Source organism: Anabrus simplex, chromosome 7 (genome assembly GCF_040414725.1).
Source record: "Anabrus simplex isolate iqAnaSimp1 chromosome 7, ASM4041472v1, whole genome shotgun sequence".
Lineage (NCBI taxonomy): Eukaryota > Metazoa > Arthropoda > Insecta > Orthoptera > Tettigoniidae > Anabrus > Anabrus simplex.
In genome coordinates, this window is record NC_090271.1 from 1,306,976 (window position 1) to 1,331,847 (window position 24,872).

At 38.7% G+C, this 24,872-nt stretch overlaps 1 protein-coding gene across 2 annotated transcripts in view; it reads right to left on the reverse strand.

The window, feature by feature from the left end:
• Window positions 1-22,671, reverse strand: part of LOC136877190 (protein BCCIP homolog) — a 191,431-nt gene extending 168,760 nt beyond the window's left edge. For both annotated transcript variants that reach the window (XR_010860735.1, XM_067151000.2), the window contains exon 1: window positions 22,517-22,671. Coding sequence is in view for 1 of the 2 variants with exons in the window: in XM_067151000.2 (XP_067007101.1) it covers window positions 22,517-22,648 (132 nt within the window). In the remaining variant the exon portion in view is untranslated. The remainder of the gene's footprint in view (window positions 1-22,516) is intronic.
• Between the last annotated feature and the right edge of the window lie 2,201 nt (window positions 22,672-24,872).

Below are 24,872 nucleotides of genomic sequence, written 5' to 3' on the forward strand. Positions count from 1 at the left end.
AGGCATTTATGTTGACAATTGGGCTTCAGTAAGAATTGATGGTAGAATGAGTTCTTGATTCAGGGTACTTACAGGGGTTAGAAAAGGCTGTAATCTTTCACCTTTGCTGTTCGTAGTTTACATGGATCATCCGCTGAAAGGTATAAAATGGCAGGGAGTGATTCAGTTAGGTGGAAATGTAGTAAGCAGTTTGGTCTATGCTGATGACTTGGTCTTAATGGCAGATTGTGCCGAAAGCCTGCAGTCTAATATCTTGGAACTTGAAAATAGGTGCAATGAGTATGGTATGAAAATTAGCCTTTCAAAGACTAAATTGATGTCAAAATTCAACAGAATTGAATGTCAGATTGGTGATACAAAGCTAGAACAGGTCGATAATTTCAAGTATTTAGGTTGTGTGTTCTCCCGGGATGGTAATATAGTAAGCGAGATTGAATCAAGGTGTCGTAAAGCTAATACAGTGAGCTCGCAGTTGCGATCAACATTATTCTGTAAGAAGGAAGTCAGCTCCCGGACGAAACTATCTTTACATTGGTCTGTTTTCAGACCAACTTTGCTTTACGGGAGCGAAAGCTGGATGGACTCAGGATATCTTATTCATAAGTTAGAAGTAACAAACATGAAAGTAGCAAGAATGAATGCTGGTACAAAGAGGTGGGAACAATGGCAGGAGGGTACTCAGAATGAGGAGATAAAGGCTAATTTAGGAATGAACTCTATGGATGAAGCTGTACGCATAAACCGGCTTCAGTGATGGGGTCATGTGAGGCGGATGGAGGAGGATAGGTTACCTATGAGAATAATGGACCCCGCTATGGAGGGTAAGAGAAGTAGAGGTAGACCAAGACGACGATGGTTAGGCTCAGTTTCTAACGATTTAAAGATAAGAGGCATGGAACTAAATGAGGCCACAACACTAGTTGCAAATCAAGGATTGTGGCGACATTTAGTAAATTCACAGAGGCTTGCAGACTGAACGCTGAAAGGCATAACAGTCTTTAATGGTATTGTATGTATGTACGTATGTAAGGGTTATATGGTGCCTTTCAAAGGCCAGTGTGGTATATGGTTTGGAGAATAGTCTCCTAGATAATTTTGTGGAGCAAAAGGGTGCTCTTGAAGATTGTATATTTTGAATACTCTGTAGAAGGAAGTGGGAGGTTCATCTCCTTGACTGTGTTTTTGATGGAGCTGCAGCGCTCAGGAAGAATGTATAATTAGGGAGCTTCAAGCTCAAAGTAGTTGTTATTCGATATTCTAATATTGTTATCCTATCTTATGAACTTTGTACCTGAATTATAAAGTTTGTCTTGGAAAAAAAGAGATAACCGAGAAGAGAAATATAACATTAATTTTACAATTTTAATTAATCTTTTGACTGTCTCAGATAGACCCATTCATGCCCACGTCTTCTTTCACCTCTGTCCACCACGGTATCCCCGTAACAATGTTTACAAGACTAATGCTAGGTGTAAAGCATCATTCAAAAAACACAAATATGGTAACAAGTGAAAACAAATGTTTGATATGTTTAATGGTACACAAGTTGACGTTCTCACCCTTATTTAAATAAACCTTCAGAAGACAAGTTTATAGATCTTGATGGATGCAAGTCAGTAATGTAAATGGTGAAGGCAATTTACTGTATACACAAGAGAGACGCTTGAATAACAGCCATATGTAATCTATATATATAAAATAAGAGTTTTGTCTGTAAATTGCTCAGAATTTGAAAAGAATTGTATTTCTGTATCGGTCATGTCCATAGCAACAAGGAAATGCACTTTTTACTTTTCCGTAATTTCTGTCTGTCTGTATGTATGTATGTATGTACAGGCATCACAAGAAAACGGCTGAAGAGAATTTAATGAAAATCGGTATGTGAAGTCGGGGGATGAGCCCCTACAATCTAGGTTATAAATCATTTTACTCACGTTGTGTGAAATGGTAGTTTAAGGGAAGGCCCAAAATTTAACCATCAAATATTTATATTATTAGTGGTCCTATCGATAAATACTACATAACTAAAGTTATACAGAATTAAATTTCCGATCATTTATGTCATACATTGTTACCGTACCGGCTTTGATAACACAGATATTCATGAATTTGTATTTTTGTTGGCAAGTCCATATCAACGCCGAGCCACGAGAAAATGGGTTAACATAATTTAATGAAAGTTGGTATATAGAGTCGAGGAATAAGAAACTACAGTATAAACTATAAACATTTTTATGCGCCCTGTATGAAATTGTAGTTTAGGGGAAGACGCCTAACATTTAATTTTTAAATACCTATGTTATTGGTCCTATCGAAAAGTACTACATAACAAAAGTTATAGAGAATACAATTTCCGACCATTTATGTTTTATTCAATTTTATCGTACCTACTATAATAAGAGTGGTATTTCAGAGTCTGAAGAAAACTAAATCTGAAGGCCTACAATATTGAAAGCGCGTAACATTGATCAACAATAACATTACATTGACCATTGTTTGTTGTGGTGGGCATTGTGTCTTCTGTTGCCACACATCTACGATAGTTAGGATGAAAATTGCCTTACGTCGCACCGACACAGATAGGTCTTATGGCGACGATGGGATAGGAAAGGGCTAGGAGTGTGAAAGAAGCAGCCTTGACCTTAATTAAGACACAGCCCCAGCATTTGCCTGGTGTGAAAATGGGAAGCCACGGAATACGTTCCTTAGGGTTGCCGACAGTGGGGTTCGAATCCACGGGATGCAAGCTCACAGCTGCGTGCCCCTAACCACACAGCCAACTCGCCCGGCCGTACCGAGTGTAACAGCCTGCCTGAATATTAGCGAGAAGTTGCTGGGGAGTTGGAATAACTTTCTTCTTTGGCATGCTATTCCTCTGGTTCATAAATTTTCTGATACTACTGGTACATAACACACTGGTTCATCATAGCATTCGAGCTGTTCAATCCGTACTCTGAGGCAGTGATTGGTATGAGCAGTTTGCATATTTAAGAGAATTATGGCAGAGGAATGATGACGGATGTCTGCGGCCTGGTCATTCCAGCTCTGAAACTTTGGACTGTTAGATCGGCACCGTAGTACTGTTCGTTAAAAGTGAGAAAATGTGCAGTTTTTCATTTGATCGAGTATTTTATATGATAACATTGTCCGGCTCCATGGCTAAATGGTTAGCGTGCTGGTCTTTGGTCCAGAAGTCCCGGGTTCGATTCCCGGCCGGGTCGGTGATTTTAAACTTAAATGGTTAATTCCGTTGGCTCAGGGAATGGGTGTTCGTGCTGTCCCCAACATCCTTGCAACTCACACACCACACATAACACTATCCTCCACCACAATTACAAGCAGTTACCTACATATGGCAGATGCCGCCCACCCTCTTCGGAGGGTCTGCCTTACAAGGGCTGCACCCAGCTAGAAATAGCCACACACAATTATTATTATTATTATTATTATTATAATTATAACATCGCTACTTTCCTACTGACGTTTTTGTAATGGCCTTTACCGAGCTCGATAGCTGCAGACGCTTAAGTGCGGCCAGTATCCAGTATTCGGGAGATAGTAAGTTCGAACCCCACTGTCGACAGCCCTGAAAATGGTTTTCTGTGGTTTCCCATTTTCACACCAGGCAAATGCTGGGGCTGTACCTTAATTAAGGCCACGGCCGCTTTCTTCCCACTCCTAGCCCTTTCCTGTCCCATCGTCGCCATAAGACGTATCTGTGTCGGTGCGACGTAAAGCAACTAGCAAAAGTAATGGCCTTTGTTTACTTCAGTTAGGAAAACCACAAGGTCAATCTTTCTGACAATCCCGTAACGAAGCGCGGAGGGGCCCTCTCAAACAAATTTCTGATTTCACTCCAAACTAATTTCTTTTGAATGGTTACTGTGCTAAAACAAGTCACAATATTGTGAGCCCATTCTATCGATCAATCAAACACCACTGATCTGGATTTAAGGCAGTCGCCCAGGTGGCAGATTCCCTATCTGTTGTTTTCCTAGCCTTTCTTAAATGATTGAAAAGAAATTAGAAATTTAATGAACACCTCCCTTAGTCAGTTATTCCAATCCCTAACCCACGTACTATAAACAAATATTTGGCCCAATTTGGCCTCCTGAATTCCAACTTTAATTCTTCATATTGTGATTTTTTCTACTTTTAACCTCTTAACATGAAAGCCCGAGTATACTCGGGTTTTACATATTTATATAAAATAAAATCCCAAGTATACTCAGGAATGTCGCTCATTGATCGGTACCTAATTTAAAAGCCTGAATATACTCGTTTCTTGTTGTTTCTCAATATTTCCGCCAGATGTTTATGAAATTACTACTTTAGGGTCCTATTTTTGCCAACAGATGTCTCTGACTCAACCGTAGTGGATGTCGGTGACTCGGGCAGTTCGTTTTCATGGCTTTCCCGTATTTGTTGCTATATAAGTGTACTTTGTCTATTAGGTGAAAATGGAGAGTGAAGAAGAGTTTGACTTTGAGTTTATTGCATCTGATAGTTCTGAAGAAGTTTCTGAAGATAGTTCAGAAGAAGAAAGTGGTAGTTCTAGTTCATCTGATTGTGATATTGTAAGTGCCAGACAGTGGTGTGAAATTGATACTTCCGGAACACTACCAACTGCCCCACCACGTTTTCCTTTCAAGGCTAATCCTAAAATACATTTCCAGCCGTGTTGTGAGGATGATTAGTGCTGTGTTATTTATTTTAGAACCCGTAAAATGTATCACGAGTATACTCGGGATTTTAAAACAGTAACTTTTAGGTGGCTTATATTTCATTGTTAAGTTCGAAAAATGTGTTTTCATTGTTACCACTGTCATTAGTTTTCAATAAATAGCCCATTTTAACAATAAAAAATTAGGTAAAAAAAATCACAATTTTGTAAATAATTGGTATGTTAAGAGGTTAAAGACACCACTCAAACTTATTCGTCTACTGATGTCATTGCACGCCATCTCTCCTCTGACAGCTCAGAACATACCACTTATAGCCAAATAAGAATATTAGATTTTTATTTGACTATAAGTACATTTCAATGTAACTACATTGCGACTACATGTAACATGTAGTCGCGCAACTCGTCTCCTTTCTCTCAAGTCTTCCCAGCCTAAACTTTGCAACATTTTTGATACGCTATACTTTTATCGGAAATCACCCAGAACAAATCGAGCTGCTTTTCTTTGGATTTTTTTCCAGTTCTTGAATCAAATAATCCTGGTGAGGGTCCCATACACTGGAACCATACTCTAGTTGGGGTATTTGACTTATTTGCCCTCTCCTTTACATCCCTACTACAACCCCTAAATACCCTCATAATCATGTGCAGAGATCTGTAGCCTTTATTTACAATCATATTTATGTGATAACACCAATGAAGATCTTTCCTTATATTAGTACCTAAGAACTTGCAATGATCCCCAAAAGGAACTTTCACACCATCAATGCAGTAATTAAAACTGAGAGGCCTTTCCCTATTTGTGAAATTCAAACCTTTTAACCCCATTCATCATCATACCATTGCGTACTGCCCATCTCACAACATTATCGAGGTCATTTTGCAGTTGCTCACAATCTTGTAACTTATTTATTACTCTGTACAGAATATAATCATTTGCAAAAAGCCTTATCTCTGAATCCACTTTTTTACACATATCACTGATATATATATATTATCTGCGCACTTTTTAGTGATAGATTTTTGTACTCGTTGGAGAAGTACGAAGGGTTCCGTTAATACTGCCAACTGAATGGAAATGAAATCTGAATTGAATCGATAGTATGATCGATCGATATGAATTTTATAAACCTTTATTATTTTAAGCAAACAACTGTGTCACACACACAATATATAATACTATATAACATTTCCCATTGCGAAACGTGTTCCTAGCATGAATTCTATAGTTTGGCTTTGCTGTGTAAACAACAACAGTACGAGTACTTAAAGTGTACGCCAGATGTCGCACAGCGATGATAAGCGATTCTTAGTTTGTGTTTCAAAGGTTGCCAATACGAATCTCGAAGATAACCGAAGTCGACCACTTCAGCACTAGGGTGTAAATCTATCACTAAAAAGTGCGCAGATAATATATATATATGAAAACATATAGGTCCAATAATACTGCCTTGAGGAATTCCCCTCTTCATTATTACAGGGTCAGATAAGGCTTCACCTACTCTAATTCACTGAGGTTTATTTTCTACAAACATAGCCACCTATTCAGTCACTCTTTTGTCAAGTTCAATTGAACTCATTTTTGCCAGTAGTCACCTGTGTTCTACCCTATCAAATGCCTGAAATAGGTCAATCATGATGCAGTCCAATTGACCTCCTGAATCCAAAATATCTGCTATATCTTGCTGGAATCCTGCAAGTTGGGCTTCAGTGTGTCACAGGTGAACAATGTAGTGGAAGTGGAAAATGTTTACTGAAGCCTTTATTTGTAAAGTGTGGTAATGTTTTATTTGAAACGACCTAACCTGTACAGTGTAATATTTGTAACATATGTATTTGTAAAAAGTAGATTCTGTACTTAATGGAAGTATCCAGAAAGTTACATGAATGTTTGAAGAAGGTGTGTTGCCTTTTGTTGGTTACGTGTTCTAGAAGACATTTTCTAACTATTCTGGAAATGGAAGATTCGCGAACGTGCGTATTCGAGAAGTTTAGTTAAAGTTCGCGACTGAAAGTAGGAATTGTGATTGGTGAAACTAGGTGGGGATGGGCGGACTCATGCATTCCGAGTGGCTATTCCAAGGCCAGGGTTTACCTATATATAGAGCGAAGCTGCGTTCGTGATAATTCGGACTTGTCTTGGCCTGGTCTGCCTTAGTCTGTCTTGGTCTGTCTGAAGTTTTACGTCGTGTGCGACGCTTCGCTACCGGGATGGGCCACCTTCGGGTAAGCACTCTTGAATTCTGTTCCGGCTAAAATTTCCGTTCGGTTGCTATTTCGTGTAGGAGTCTGTCCTAGCCTAACCTAGATTCACCAAATTAATTATTTATAACGCCTTAGCTTTTCAGCTGGGCTTGCCTGTTTGTTTTCGAGGCATTCCCATTTCTTACTTCACTAAATATGTAGATTGTAATTTAATATATTTACCTTGGGGTTTGCCTCTGGTAGTTCAGTGTCACTTGATGTATGCTAGAGTTTAGCAGAGTACGTTCACTTCACTGTAAATTGTAATTGCTTTTTATGTTGCTTTTAACCGACTAAATTGCATTGTACAACTGGACTTGTAACTAGATGTATAGTTGGTTTGAAGTTTGAAACTTGTAGTGAAGCCATTATCAAAGAACCTCTAAGATATGTGTATCACGGACCTTACAGTTCGTAAGTTGTAAGTTGGTGGATTTCGTTTCGGAATGTATTTGTAAAATTTCTCTTGTAAATAATATTTATCAAATTTAAGGATCACGGCGAATTATTTTGGAAACCGCAAACTAAGCCATGTCCATGCCCTCAGTAGGTCGTAGTTCCTTCCACCTTCCCGGTTTATTGTCCACTAGTTGGCCCTACTGATATTTATGTATTATGTTGTTGGCGGAGATCTGCATAGTCCAGCTGATGTTTCGCTGAGTGTGTAGTGTTTTCTGACATTGTGTAGTTGCTCTTACTTCCCCCACTTATTGTGTTTAGTGCTTTGTTTTTGTGTAACCACTGTAGTAGAGGTTACAAGTGGAATAACCTTTCCTAAACCCAAACTGCCTTCTATCAAACCAGTTTTTAATTTCACAAACATGTCTAATATATGTTAAAAATTAAATAATTGAAAAGGAGGTTCGTTGAACCTCCTTTTCAATTATTTAATTTTTAACATCAATACTTTCAATACGGAACAATGAAATTCTTATCTTTAAATACATGTCTAATATAATCGGAAAGAATGCTTTCCCAAAGCTTACATGCAATGTACGTCAAACTGACTGGTCTATAATTTTCAGCTTTATGTCTATCACAGGGGCTAGTATAGCAACTCTCCATTCATTTGATATAGCTCCTTCATGCACACAATAATCAAATAAGTACTTCAGATATGGTACTAAATCCCAACCCATTGTCTTTAGTATATCCCCCAAAACCTTATCAATTCCAGCTGCTTTTCTAGTATTCAACTTTATCTTACTGTAAATGTCATTGCTGTCATAGGTAAATTTTAATACTTCTATAGTATTAGTCACCACCTCTATCTCGACAATATCCTTGTAACCAACAATCTTTACATACTGCTGACTGAATACTTCTGGCTTTTGAAGATCCTCACATACACACTCCCCTTGTTCATTAATTATTCCTGGAATATCCTTCTTGGAACCTGTTTCTACCTTAAAGTACCTATACATACTCTTCCATTTTTCACTAAAATTAGTGTGGCCACCAATTATGCTTGCCATCATGTTATCCTTAGCTGACTTCTTTGCTAGATTCAATTTCCTAGTAAGTTCCTTCAATTTCTCCTTACTTTCACAGCCATTTCTAACTATTTCTTTCCAACCTGCACCTCCTCCTCAGTTTCTTTACTTTTCTGTTATAGTGGAGCTTTACCATTCCTTACCACCTTTAGAGGTACAAACCTATTTTCACACTCCTCAACAATTGCTATAAACCCATCCCAGAGTCTGTTTAGATATTTATTTACCATTTTCCACCGATCATAGTTACTTTTTTTAAACTACCTCATGTCTGTTTTATCAGCCTAATAGTCCTAATTTTTATATCTTCCTTTCCTTCACATTTATTTTTATCTACCACAAAAACAGCTTCGGGATTGCTACCATCTATTACGTTGATTTCTCTATAGAGCTCACCACATCCAGAATAATTTGGGAGGGAGGATTTACACAAGTAGTACAAGAACCGACTCGTCTCAATAACTTGCTAGATGTATTCTTGGTTAAACCATGGGAAATTGTTGATAAAACTGAGGTAATTGAAGGAATAGGTGACCATAACGCTGTAATAATGGATGTAGGACTCATACCAAAAATGCTTAATAAGAGGGTCACACAAGACAAGAAATTATATGGAAAAACTTAAGTTGATGAATTTGGGACTTACCTTAAATCACAATTCAGTTGTTGGATAAGTGAAGGGAGTGATGTGGATACACTTTGGGCTAAATTTAAAGGAATCATTTGGGAAGGAGAGAAGAGATTTGTACCTGTTAAGAATGGTAAAATGACCTCAGACCCTGTTTATTATACAAGGGAAATAAGAAAATCAAAAAGGGAATGTAGAATAGTAAACAGGAAAATCAAAGAGGATAGGGAGAATAGAGAAACTAGAAAACAGCTAATGAGGGAACTGAATAGAGTGAAAAAAGAAGCAAAAGAGAAATATATGAATGGCATACTTCAAGAGGGTAATGACCACAAAGGGAAATGGAAAAAGCTGTATTCATATATTAGGAATCAAAAAGGAAAAGGAATCCAAATTCCTACAGTTGTGGGATACTGAGAAATCAATTCTATTTAGTAGGGAAGTCAGTAGAAGATTGTCAGGAGTTGGAAACCGAAACAGAAGATAGAGAGGGAAAGACACATTGGGAAACAAGAAGCTTCTCATTCACAAATGAAGATATTTTCAGAGAAATCGAACTGCTTCAGCAAGGAAAAGGAGCGGGAAGTGATCGAATTACTGGGGAGGTATTAAAGACAATGGGGTGGTACATAGTGCCTTATTTAAAATTTCTCTTTCACTATGTCATAAATAATAGTGTTAATACCAAAGGAATGGAAGGAATCTATAATACCAATTTATAAAGGAAAGGGTGATAAAAGGAAACCAGAGAACTACAGACCAATCAGCCTGACCAGTATATTTGTAAAATACTGGAGAGTTTAATAGCAAAGTACATCAGAGGGATATGTGATAAAAATTGGTTCACGAGAAGCCAGTATGGATTTAGAAAGAAATTTTCTTGTGAGGCACAACTGGTGGGATTTCAGCAGGACATATCAGATCAGTTGTATTCAACAGGCCAGTTAGATTGCATAGCCATAGATCTTTCCAAAGCCTTTGATAGAGTGGAACATGGAATATTATTAAAGAAATTGGAGGGAATAGGATTGGACGTAAGGATATGTTGGATAAGAACATTTTTAAATTCAAGGGTTCAGAAAGTCAAAGTAGGAAATAATATACCACAGGAAGAGAAAGTTTGGAAGGGAATTGCACAGGGTAGTATAATTGGTCCCTTACTTTTCTTAATATATACAAATGATTTAGGGAACAACATAACATCAAAAATAAAATTGTATGCAGATGACATAATTGTTTATAGGGAAATAAATAACATTGAGGATTGTTCAGAATTACAAAGGGACCTTGAGAGTATCCAACAATGGGTTGAAGAAAATAATATGAAGGTTAATGGAGGCAAATCAACTGTTACAACATTTACAAACAGGAGCTTTAAAACTGAATTTGAATATACTTTGGATGAGGTAGTTATCCCAAAAGATGGCAAGTGCAAATACTTAGGTGTGAGATTTGAAAGTAATTTGCACTGGAAGGGTCACGTTGATGACATTGTTGGGAAAGCATACAGATCGTTACATGTCATAATGAGGCTACTTAAAGGATGCAACAAAGAATTAAAAGAAAAAAGTAATGTTTGTCCATTATTGGAATATGCAAACAGTGTTTGGGGTCCTCACCAAGAATACCTAATAAAAGAAATAGATAGTGTGCAGAGTAAAGCAGCAAGATGTGTAACAGGGGATTCCAGGAGAAAAAGTAGTGTATCAGAAATGTTAGGGGAACTTGGGTGGGAAACTTTAAGTAAGAAAAGGGAGAAAACTAGACTTATAGGATTAAATAGAGCCTATACAGAAGAAGCATGGGGAGAAATCCGTGAGAGGCTTCAGTTGGAAAATAATTATATCGGCAGACCACAAGTATAAAATTAGAAGGAATTTTAGCAGAAGCGATTGGGGTAAATTTTCATTCATTGGGAAGGGCGTGAAGGAGTGGAACAGTTTACTAGGCGTAGTGTTTGATCCTTAATTATATCGGCAGTCCACAAGTATAAAATTAGAAGGAATTTTAGCTGAAGCGATTGGGGTAAATTTTCATTCATTGGGAAGGGCTTGAAGGAGTGGAACAGTTTACCAGGGGTAGTGTTTGATCCTTTTCCAAAATCTGTACAGATATTCAAGAAGAGAATAAACAGCAACAGGGAAATTAAATGAAACGTTAGAGAGCATTCGACCAGTGCAGGCTATTGTAAATAAAAAGTGTGTGTGAAAAAAATTAATTCCATCCCCTGATCCATGGAGTTTGGACAGCCAAAGTACGGAACTGCCTATAGGGGTGAAGTACAGTGGGGACTTCGAGGGCCCTGGGACCGCTACAGTAGCTGTGAAGGCCCTTCAGGAACTCTGAAAAGTGGTGGCAAAAGGGGCTCTGGTTAAGACGCAGCAGGTAGTTATGCTACTTAAGTTTGAAAATGGGTAAAAAATAAATAAATAAATGCAATGTAAATTTTAATCTTATACCACTTGCATAGTATTATTTGAAGTATTCCACATACTGTATATGAGTTGACTATGATTGTAAGTATAGCAGATATTATAAGTAGAATTTTGTAAACAATATGATATGATACATACATACATACATTATCATTATAGACTGTTATGCCTTTCAGCATTCAGTCTGCAAGCCTCTGAGAATTTACTAAACGTCGCCACAATCCACGATTTGCAAATAAATAGTGTTGTGGCCTCATTTAATTCTATACCTCTTATCTTTAAATCGTTAGAAACCCAGTCTAACCATCGTCGTCTTGGTCTACCTCTACTTCTTTTACCCTCCATAGCAGAGTCCATTATTCTCCTACGTAACCTATCCTCCTCCATTCGCCTCACATGACCCCACCACCGAAGCCGGTTTATGCGTACAGCTTCATCCATAGAGTTCATTCCTAAATTAGCCTTTATCTCCTCATTCCGAGTACCATCCTGCCATTGTTCCCACCTGTTTGTACCAGCAATCATTCTTGCTACTTTCATGTCTGTTACTTCTAACTTATGAATAAGATATCCTGAGTCCACCCAGCTTTCGCTCCCGTAAAGCAAAGTTGGTCTGAAAACAGACCGATGTAAGGACTAGTTTCGTCTGGGAGCTGACTTCCTTCTTACAGAATACTGCTGATCGCAACTGCGAGCTCACTGCATTAGCTTTACTACACCTTGATTCAATCTCACTATATTACCATCCTGGGAGAACACACAACCTAAATACTTGAAATTATCGACCTGTTCTAGCTTTCTATCACCAATCAGACATTCAATTCTGCTGAATTTCTTAATTACTGACATCAATTTAGTCTTCGAGAGGCTAATTTCATACCATAATCATTGCAACTATTTTCAAGTTCCAAGATATTAGACTGCAGGCTTTCGGCACAGTCTGCCATTAAGACCAAGTCGTCAGCACAGGCCAAACTGCTTACTACATTTCCACCTAACTAAATCACTCCCTGCCATTTTATACCTTTCAGCAGATGATCCATGTAAACTACGAACAGCAAAGGTGAAAGATTACAGCCTTTTCTAACCCCTGTAAGTACCCTGAACCAAGAACTCATTCTACCATCAATTCTTACTGAAGCCCAATTGTCAACATAAATGCCTTTGATTTTAATAATCTACCTTTAATTCCACAGTCCCCCAGTATAGCGAACAACTTTTTCCTCGGTACGGTACCCTGTCATATGCTTTCTCTAGATCTACGAAACATTAACACAACTGCTTATTCCTCTTGTAGCATTTTTCAATTACCTGGCGCATACTGAAAATCTGATCCTGACAGCCTCTCTGTGGTCTGAAACCACACTGGTTTTCATCCAACTTCCTCTCAAAGACTGATCGCACCCTCCCTTCCAAGATGCCAGTGAATACTTTGCCTGGTATACTAATCAATGAGATACCTCAATAGTTGTTGCAATCCTTCCTGTTCCCTTGCTTATAGATAGGTGCAATTACTGCTTTTGTCCAATCTGAAGGTACCTTACCAACACTCCATGCTAATTCTACTACTCTATGAAGCCATTTCATCCCTGCCTTCCCACTATACTTCACCATTTTAGGTCTAATTTCATCTATTCCTGCTGCCTTATGACAATGGAGTTTATTTACTATCCTTTCCACTTCCTCAAGCATAATTTCACCAACATCATTTTCCTCCTCCCCATGAGCTTGGCTGTTCACAACACCAGCAGGATGATTTCCTTTTACATTGAGATGATGTTCAAAATATTCCCTCCACCTCTCCAGTGATTCCCTAGGATCTATTATGAGTTCACCTGAATTACTCAAAACACTGTTCATTTCCTTTTTCCCTCCCTTCCTAAGATTCTTTATTACTGTCCAGAAAGGTTTCCCTGCTGCTTGACCGAGCCTTTCCAGGTTATTACCAAAATCTTCCCATGACTTCTTTTTGGATTCAACAACTATTTGTTTTGCTCTGTTTCTTTTATCTACGTACAAATCCCTGTCTGCCTCAGCCCTTGTTTGGAGCCACTTCTGATAAGCCTTCTTTTTATGTTTACAGGCTGCTCTCACTTCATCATTCCACCAAGATGTTCGCCTTTTCCCATCTTTACACACAGTTGTTCCTAGGGATTCCCTTGCTGTTTCTACTACAGCATCCCTGTATGCCACCCATTCACTTTCTATATCCTGAACCTGCATAATGTCTACTGTTGGAAACTTCTCACTAATCGTATCCATGTACTTCTAATTTCCTCGTCCTGAAGATTTTCTACCCTTATTCGTTTGCAGACAGATTTCACTTTCTCTACCCTAGGCCTAGAGATACTTAGTTCACTACAGATCAGATAGTGGTCTGTATCATCGAAAAATCCGCGAAAAACTCGTACATTCCTAACAGATTTCCTGAATTCAAAGTCTGTTAAGATATAGTCTATTATGGATCTGGTACCCCTAGCCTCCCATGTGTAGCGGTGAATAGCCTTATGCTTGAAGAATGTATTCGTAACAGCTAAACGCATTTTTTTTTTTTTGCTAGGGGCTTTACGTCGCACCGACACAGAGAGGTCTTATGGCGACGATGGGATCGGAAAGGCCTAGGAGTTGGAAGGAAGCGGCCGTGGCCTTAATTAAGGTACAGCCCCAGCATTTGCCTGGTGTGAAAATGGGAAACCACGGAAAACCATTTTCAGGGCTGCCGATAGCGGGATTCGAACCTACTATCTCCCGGATGCAAGCTCACAGCCGCGCGCCTCTACGCGCACGGCCAACTCGCCCGGTAAAACGCATACTAGCACAGACGTCCAGCAAACTCTTCCCATTCCTATTAGCTTCCATATCTTCCCCACATTTACCAATCACCCTTTCGCATCCTTCAGTTCTATTCCCAACTCTCGCATTGAAATCGCCCTTTAGCACTATTCTATCCTTGCTGTTGACCCTGACCACGATGTCACTCAATGCTTCATAAAACTTGTCAACTTCATCCTCATCTGCACCCTCACATGGTGAATACATGGACACAATTCTTGTCCTAATTCCTCCAACTGACAAATCTACCCACATCATTCGCTCATTTACGTGCCTAACAGAAACTATGTTGCGTGCAATGGTATTCCTGATAAAGAGCCCTACCCCAGACTCTGCCCTTCCCCTTTCTAACACCCGTCAGGTACACTTTATAATCTCCTATCTCTTCCTCATTATCTCCCCTTACCCGAATATCACTTACTCCTAGCACATTCAGATGCGTCCTCTTTGCTGACTCAGCCAGTTCTACCTTCTTTCTTCCATAAGTCCCATTAATATTGATAGCTCCCCATCGAATTCCATTTCGTTCGCCAAGTTGTTTCCAAGGAGTCCCTCGCCTGTCAAATGGGAGTGGGACTCCATTACTCCCATAGGTCCAAGGCTTGCTTAAAGTGTTCTGAGCTCAGTAAATTCATGAAGCAGGATGCTACCCTACTTGCACATGATCTGTTTAATAGAAAAAATTGTTAGCATAAATTTTATATTATTGTATTCTAGAAAAATATTCTTCTTCTCTTGTTAATTTAAGCTTGTCACCGAGGTAGACACCTCATTTGCAAATAGAGATTTTGATTTGATTTGAATATTCTTCCCTCTAGTTTTAATTGAATGTTATTAACTATTATACTTAGACCAGCCATTCTGATGTAATATACAAGAAAATTGTAATAGTTTTAACTGAATGTAAATAACTGTTATACTTAGATAACGACTTGACACAATATACAAGAAAATTGTATTTAACCATGTTTTCTTAAAAATTGCATTATTTTGAAGCTTGCTAATGACAAATCAATTGTATAGTTCTAGGTCAATATTCCTAACTAGCCTTGAAGTTCTAAAAGTGGCTGAAGATGCTCAGAAAATTAGCGAAGCATGTAACATGTTTTTTGAATCGTTTAGCAATAAAATAAGCATGAAACCCTAATTTTGTAAGCTAGTTGAGTATTGAATACGTAGAATAATAAATTTATTGTTTTTACTTTCAATTGATCTTCAATAAAGGTTTTAAAATGAGAATAGTCGCAACATACCGCTTAGTCGACTAGCTCGCCCCTTTCTCCTAAGTCTTCCCTAGCCCCAACTTTGCAACATTTTGTTTTATAACGCTACTCTTTTGTCGGAAATCACCAAGAACAAATTGAGCGGCTTTCATTTGAATTTTTTCCAGTACTCTGGAACCATCTCCAGTTGGGGTCTTATAAGAGACTTATATGCCCTCTCCTTTACATCGTCCGACTCGTTGGCTGAACGGTCAGCGTACTGGCCTTCGGTTCAGAGGGTCCCGGGTCGAGGATTTTAACCGTAATTGGTTAATTCCAATGGCACGGGAGCTGTGTATGTGTTGTCTTCATCATCATTCGTCCTCATCACGATGCGCAGGTTGCCTACGGACGTCAATAAGAAAGACCTGCACCTGGCGAGCCGAACCCGTCCTGGGATATCCCGGCACTAAAAAAGCCATACGACATTTCATTTTCCTTTACATCCTTACTACAACCCCTAAATACCCTCATAATCATGTGCAGAGATCTGTACCCTTTATTTTCAATCCTATTTATGTGAATACACTAATGAAGATCTTTCCTTACAGTGTTCTACCTAGGACGTTTTTACAGACCGCCCAGCTAACATAACAGAGACATACAGTACGATAGTTACATAATATTATACATATTTGAGTCATTAGGTGCTCCTAATTACAACGTAAATACTGTAAAATTGTTTACTTAATCTTCATTATTGTAAACAAAATTGCATCAATTACACTGGAGTTTAATCGCGAAGTGTCGTGCGTGAGCGGCGTATGGATTAGCATAGAATTGAACACGAGCACTCGTTTCTGCATGAAGTTACAAACGCAAATGGCACTTCATAGCGACTGAGTGATGAAAATGTCTGGGGAGACACTGCCTTATATTAACATCACTATCCCCATAAGGAACTTTCACCAAACCAATCAAGTAATCAAAACCGAGAGGACTTTTACTATTATTAGTGAAATTCACAACCTCACTTTTAACCCTGTTTATGATCATACCATTGCCTACTGTCGATCTCACAACATTATCGACGTCCTTTTGCAATTGCTCACAATTTTGTAACTTATTTATTACTCTATGCAGAATAACATCATCCACGAAAGGCCTCATCTCTGATTCCACTTGCATATCTTATATTGTATATAAAAGGCATCTCTCAAACCAATTTCCTATTGCACTTCAAACTAATTTCATTTGAATGATCTTCAAGTTCCCGTGTTGTAACTACTACGGATAAAGTCAATGCAGTATTTGATGATCAGTACACTACATACATAAATCAACTGTATACCATACATTGAATGACGCTAAGCAGACATCGTTTGAGTCATCAGTCCAGAGACTGGTGTGATGCAGCTTTCCATGCCGCCCTATCCTGTGCTAACCTTTTCATTTCTACGTAACTATTGCATCCTACATCTGCTCTAATCTGCTTGTCATATTCATACCTTCGCCTAACCCTACTGTTCTTACCAACTACACTTCCCCCAAAAACCATGTGAACAAGTCTTTGGTGTCTTAAGATGTGTTCAATCATTCTATCTCTTCTTCTTGTCAAATTTAGCCAGATCGATCTCCTCTCACCAAATCGATTCAGTATCTCTTCATTCGTGCTTCGATCTATCAGCATTCTTCTGCACACCACATTTCAAAAGTTTCCATTCTCTTTCTTTCCAAGTTGGTTATCATCCATGTTTCACTTCCATACAATGCCATGCTCCACATGAAAGTCTTCAGAAACATCTTTCAAATTCTTACACCAATGTTTGAAGAGAGGGAATTTCTTTTCTTAAGAAAGCTCCTCCTTGTTTTTTCTAGTCTGCATTTTATGTTATCCTTACTTCTGCCATTGTTATTTTACTACCCTAGTAACAATATTCATCTACTTCCTTTAAGACTCCATTTCCTCCTTTATTCCCACAAAAAGGGGTTTAATGTCTGAAACGTGAAAATAGATTTATTAACACTTGAGCAGGCCAACAAGAAATAACATTGCCTTTTATCGTTCCATTGTTATTCTACAATTGCAACTCGTACCTATTACTTCATCATTGTTTCAGCTAGCATAGTGATAACATACACCCATGAGAGCACCAGTAAAATAAAATAAACAGCGAATTTGTCATCTTAGTGTACAAAGTATGCCAGGCGCCCTATCATGTAAGTAATATTCCCGTCATTTATATTTCGTTACCTTTTCAGCAACGTAACAAGGGGGTTCTTGTCCCTCCACACAGGGCGAGATCAAAGCTGACTGACAACAAAGTTGAGTGGCTACTCAACCAAGATCCAGGGTTCAACACCGAAAAAAAGGGCATTTTTACTGCTTTCAAATATGCACGATTCTGGAACACAGGTAAACAAGAGATAGTTTTGAATTACAATTTAACCAAGGGTGAAATCGCCACAGTCGATCAACTGGGAGATGCGTATTCTGTTGCACGTATATTGGTCGTATTCTATCCGTCTTACTAGTAAAAAGTCCTTATACAGTTGTTTAACACTTATATAGATATATAGTGAATAAACCCCTTATAAGCATTGTATATTTTTCTTACTAATAAATGTGGTATACGCATTGTATAACTATACAGCACGTATACACTCGTTCCAAGTCGTAGGAATATCTTCCTGTAGTTCACTGACGTATTTCGAATTTTCACCGCCTTTATGATCACAAAGTGAGACAGCTGGGAATTGGCTTATATTGATATCAAAATTTCAATCAATCAATCAATCAATCAATCAATCAATCAATCAATCAATCAATCAATCAATCAATCAATCAATCAATCAATCACTACTGATCTGCATTTTGGACAGTTGCCCAGATGGCAGTTTCCCCTCTCTGTTGTTTTCACAACCTTTTCTTAAATGATTGCAAAGAAATTGGAAATTTATTGAACATGTCTCTTGGTAAGTTATTCCAATCCCTAACTCCCCAACCTGTAAACAAATGGTTACCCCAATTTTTCCTCTTGAATTCCAGCTTGCTTGTGTAATGAACACCATGAAAGAAAGGGAAAAGCTTAAGAAAAGATCAAGATCTCCCAACTGGGATAGTACGGAAAACATAGGCATTGTAATTGAATTGGTGAGTTGAAAAGGGTACACATTCCAAAATCCTTACCGGTACTTTTCAGGAGAAAGGAAAAACTGCTTTGTAGCTAAAAGAAAGGTTTGATCAAATAAGTTTCTTTTAAGCATTTATACATCATATATCTGCGTATTCAACTACAAAGTATGGAAATCATATTACGTACTATCTATTAACGTATTATCTATTAAGCAGCAACACATTATTACACAAAAATATGACCAACCGTCATTTCTGTTATAGTTTTTCATTGTCATTCCGTCTCTAAATTCCTCTAAATGGTGTACGTTATGTCTTCTATGTTTAAAATATTGTTAAGATCATTGTTATCTCCATTCTTTCAATGTGTGTTCAATGTTAAATGGGTAAGTCTAATATTTCACCACGATTATATTACTGCAGACAGTAAATACCACGAAAATAAACTGCTTACTCGTTTCTTTTTCCGCTACTCGCTGCTATACATCGCTTATACAAGGATCCTGGTCTGTATCGTTGCCTACGAGATATACAAAGCCAGGAAATACAGCACACTAAACTTGTCCACGAAATACTTCCGACAAGCGCCGCTAGAGTTCTCTTTACTATTCTGTCTCACCCGCTCATTGCAAAACGTTCAAATATGAAAAACTATAAAAATTCATTAAAACTAGTAATTTCACAAGGCAGCAAACAGATATGAGATCAAAGATAGACCAAGAGCAATTGTTTGACTTATTTTCTACAACGTATTTCTTACAATATGCCTTAACGAAATAAGTAACTCACGAAAGAAGCAGAGAAATCTGATAGCGAGTTTGTCACTTCTTACCTATACCTTTAATTGTGCCTCAGAGTATCCGATAAGCGGATCGCGATTGCGGTCATAAATAACTTTGGGTTTAATCGCCCTTTCACCAATTATCAGCGATCCAATCTTTTCCTCTGCACATCTGATATTTTGACATTCGTATTGAAGCCGCTGTTTGGTGAGAGGATGTTATGCCCGTTACGCAAATATTTAGCGGCGTTTCACCGTATTTCTCTTTTTTCTTCCCGTAAAATTAAATTTGTGTTCGCCTCTGTGGTATAGTAGTTAGTGTGATTAGCTGTCACTCCCGGAGGTCCGGGTTCGATTCCCGGCCCTGCCACGAAATTTGAAAAGTGGTACGAGGGCTGTAACGGGTCCACTCAGCCTCGGGAGGTCAACTGAGTAGAGATGGGTTCGATTCCCAGCTCAGCCATCCTGGAAGTGTTTTTCCGTGGTTTCCCACTTTTCCTCCAGGCAAATGCCGGGATAGTACCTAACTTAAGGCCACAGCCGCTTCCTTCCCTCTTCTCTGCCTGTCCTTTCCAATCTTCCCATCCCTCCACAAGGCCCCTGTTCAGCATAGCATACCTGCCTGGGCGAGGTACTGGTCATCCTCCCCAGCTGTATCCCCCGACCCGAAGTCTAGTGCTCCAGGACCCTACCCTTGAGGCGGTAGAGGTGGGATCCCTTGCTGAGTCCGATGGAAAAACCGACCCTAGAGGGTAAACGGCTGAAGAAAGAAGAAGAAAATTAAATTTGTTCTAACAGGAATAAAGCTCTCGTATCCTACTTATAAGTTAAGAACTTCATTTTCCCATATTGAACTGAGATTCACAATTAGAATTAAGGTTCAACCTATTCAATACAAAATGTGTTGTACAAGGTGTTCACAACATATTTATTATTACTACTATTACTAATAATAATATGTTGTGAACACCTACTATTACTAATAATATGTAGTGAACACCTTGTACAACACATTTTGTATTGAATAGGTTGAACCTTCTTTAATTCTAATTGTGCGTATCCTACTTCTCAATTTACAGATTGCTTTTCTGTAATCTGGTATTTAATTTTCTCATCCGTACTTTTCTTTAAGATTTAACAGAGATACTCTTAGACTTTCTTTGATATAGAAACGAGACTTGTACTCCTTTTTCGTTTGTGGCTGACGTATGAAGATATATGTTCATCGTTATCTGAATCAGAACGTTTATTAAATTTTGAAGGACCGGGCAAGTTGGCCGTGCGGTTAGGGGCGCGCGGCTGTGAGCTTGCATCCGGGAGATAGTCGGTTTGAATCACACTGTCGGCAGCCCTGAAGATGGTTTTCCGTGGTTTCCCATTTTTACACCAGGCAAATGCTGGGGCTGTACCTTAATTAAGGCCACGGCCGCTTCCTTCCCACTCCTAGGCTTTTCCTATTCCATCGTCGCCATAAGACCTATCTGTGTCGGTGCGACAAAGCCACTAGCAAAAAAAATTTTGATGGCAATACATCATTTTTGGGAGCTGGACGCTTCCTGCATTTGACATTTTCCTGTTTGTGAACAGGATACACAATGAAAACAGAAGGAAGTTTGATTGATATGCTTACACTGAAATGTGTTTTATGAGAATTGCTAGGTACCTAAAGAGATCCTACTATATCACCTTGCCTAGAAATAGTTTGCTTCCATTTCTCCCTTAAACCGCACTCGGAAGGGAAACTATGCAACGTCAATTTTCATGCTTTTTTAGTGTCATCCGAAATACAGAGAGGTACACAACAGTGCACCTTCTTCTCAACCTCACAGACTCTCACCGACAGAAACAATATTCACAATAAATTGCACAAAACCAACAAAGCATCACAATTACTCTGCATATCACAATGTTAAAGTCTGCCAAGAACAGAACAGAAATCTGACATCTAGCGGCCAAACCGTGAACACGGTCGGGCCGATTTTTCAGCCACAAATTAGTGGCTAGGTGTATGTCCCGGCCTTGTATATCTCGTAGGCAACGTCTGTATAGGCAATTCAATGAATAACTATAACAGATGTATACACAGGAGGCTTATGCACGGTTTATCAGTAATGAATTTCACATAAACAGTGTATAAACCTTGTATAAAAGTTGTACACCGTTCATTAGTAAGATGGTATGGATATAGCAGGAATCAATGCTCAAATCATTTTGCATGCAAATGAGGCAAATCCAAAAAGGAAGAGGGCTTACATGAAAGACTTCGCATTTTCCCTCGCAAAACCTCAGCTAGTGCAAACAGCTGTTCCTTCACTTCCTGCCAGCAAAGCAACTTTCCTACAGAAATACAATGAACCACAGGTTGAAAGAATTGAGGAGCCAGTTATCAAGAGAGGACAGTGTGTGATATCTGGTCGAGCATAAGATACCTTTACCACTATAAGGAGTGATTCATGCCATAGCTTTGCTTGTAATAAAAGGCATGTGAAAACAAAGCATGCATGTGATAAGTGTCGAGCAGTCATCGAAAATGGGCAAGACAATTAACAGAGCAGATCGAAAGAGCATGGTGATAAGTGATACTGTCTCGTTACTGATAGCCTATGCCATTTTATATTGTAATGAAAGTGTCTCGTTGTGCAGTGCGTGCTTGCGAAAAGCATAGGACCAGATAAACATAAGTCAGCCATCAGCTGCACGAACATAGTGATATAATGAAAGTTTATTTCATTACCGGTATTAGTTAATTAAACAGTGATTGGATTCATTGGATTCATATAATGTAAGTTTATTCTATATTTGTTTATTTAAACTGTGATTTAGCACATAAAAGTTTACCTTGGTAACATAAAAACAGCTATTCCTTACGTGTACAAAGTACGCCGCGCGCCCGCTCGAGGGTTAGTACAAAAAATATACAATATATGGTAATGTTCTTTCGGCATAACCTAAATATGGACCGTCTTTTCTCTTAGAACATAGTACCGGGAGCTCTCAACGACAACCTGCCATATGTGCATACAGTCTTGCCGGCATAATAATGCGATTTTTCATTTAAGTAACGCTTTCCTAACTCCTTACCTGTTGATATGGCAGTCCTTCAATATTATCAATGCCATTACTGCTCTCGCTATCGCTTCCTGAATCATCATCCCCATCAACAGGATTATTTCTCTCCCTGTCAATTACACGCTTCTTGACGGGAGCAGCCATTTTTAAATACCGCACAGCAAAGAGCAGCACGGCACAGCTCAGCAAGGCGTTGCCTCCGCCAAAGAGCTTGCTTGCTTGCTGATGCTTATGGGCTGTGTCTACGACATTTCACCCAGTCAATACTCACTTACTCATGTAAACACACTAGTATAAAAGAAAACTGTCAGTTCAATAATTGATGCTTGCGCTGGCAAGTAGAAAAACACAAAACACTGCACTTCACTATATCACATAACAACCCCATTTTGCTATAGTAGCCTGTTGTCATACGGGACACTTCCAATCTTGCAAGCACACTGCGTCTAAAGCTTCACCCACACGAAAAATCCAAAATAGCACTCACAAGTAATACACTAAGGATATGAGGAATCACTCAAATGGAACCTTGAAAAGCAAGAGTCGTTCTCACCCTACATTACAGACAGAATTATAACACGATATTGGCTTCATCTAGAAACAAATTTAACACTCGAATAATCTCGACTGTAGGAGTACAGAGCAAACAAGAAACACTGGTAGGAAAAACCTGCTTGAGTCGCTTGAGGTTATTTAGAAGTTTTTTACGGGGGTTAGCATATACAGAACATTCAAAGAAAATGTGGTTAGAGTCGCCATTACGGATATCTGTACCACACAAACAGTTTGTATCCTGCGTTAAATGGAAACGTGATCGATATTGTGGTGTAAGGGCATGATTAAACCGTAACCGAATGATGTTAATAATATGTCGTCTAGTTACCTTTGACTTGTGCAGTCTGACGAAAGAAATTCTGCCAATCTTGATGTCCCTCCTGTCGGATAACAACTACATAATCAGAAGCTGGAACAATATTGTTAGTATTCGGAACAGGAAGATGAGAAGCTTGTTTTGCAAAACAATCTGCTTTTTCATTACCGTCGATACCCACATGACCTGGTACCCATACTAAAGTTATGGAAATACCGACGTTGTCCAGCATATAAAGGAGACTCTTGACATTGTAAATATACCAATTATAAGATAACTCATACGAAACCAAAGATTGTAATGCACTCAGCGAATCCGTATAGATTGTAGCTCGCGTATATCCCTGTCGCTGAACAAAAAGTAAGGCTTGCGGAACCAACTCCATTAATGTTCTTTGCCCCATCTGTAAAAATGTTTATGCTTCGTGGAATATGAGAAAATTTCACTCTTTTAACAGGACATATCTCGGTCTCCTGCAGACAAGGAACATTAGTAGAGCCATTACGCATAGGCCAAATTATTTGAGGCTTAAAATAAGAAACAGGATAGGGTAAGGTATAGGGTAGTAAATTAACACTGTGTATTAAGGTACACTGTTTCGACTTCAATGTATTAAACGCATGAAACAGTACAGGCAATCTGCGTAAACCCTGTCGCCGAACGGAATAATACTCCGAGAGTAACTGTAACTTCGGAATTAAAGGATGACTTGTGATAAAACACTTTTTAAGTAAATATTTCGTCGCAAGTATTTTTCTACGTACTTGTAAAGGAGCTTCGCAGACTTCAACTAAAAGGGCATTGGTAGGTGTGGACTTTAGAGCTCCAATACAGGAGCGTATTGCTTGATATTGACAAGTGTTAAGAAGAAGCTACGTCAAAAATATGTGATCCGTAGTCCAATATCGTCCTAATAGTGGTTTTGTACAAAGCTAGCACCACAACGGGATCTGTCCCCCATTGCCTCCGGGTTACGGCCTGTATGACCTGAATATACCGTTCACTCTTCGAACGCAAATATAAAAAATGATGTTTCCATGTAAGTTTTTGATCGATAAATAACCCAAGATATTTATGGTGACTAACCACCGGTATTTCATACTGATCAAAAGCAAGTGGCGATCGGTTATAGGTTCGGTGATGTGTAAATATCATTGCTCGACATTTCGCTATGGAAAGATTTAACCCATGGGCCTCTAACCATGTTCTAGCCTCATGAAGCGTGAAACTAATATGTTGTCTACAGAGCTGTAAATCTTCATGTGTACAATAAATCAAAAAATCATCAGCATACGCCTGTATTCGAGCATGACGTAAAATGACCGTTTCAAAATCTTTCATAAAAAGAGCGAAAAGAATACCACTCAGAATATCACCCTATGGCAACCCATTACTTACCTGCCGGGGCTGTAGTGTACAAGGTGTCGCTTTAAATCGGAGTGTTTGATAAGTCAGAAGTTGTCTGAGAATGCTAATAAATCCCTCAGGAATCTTAAG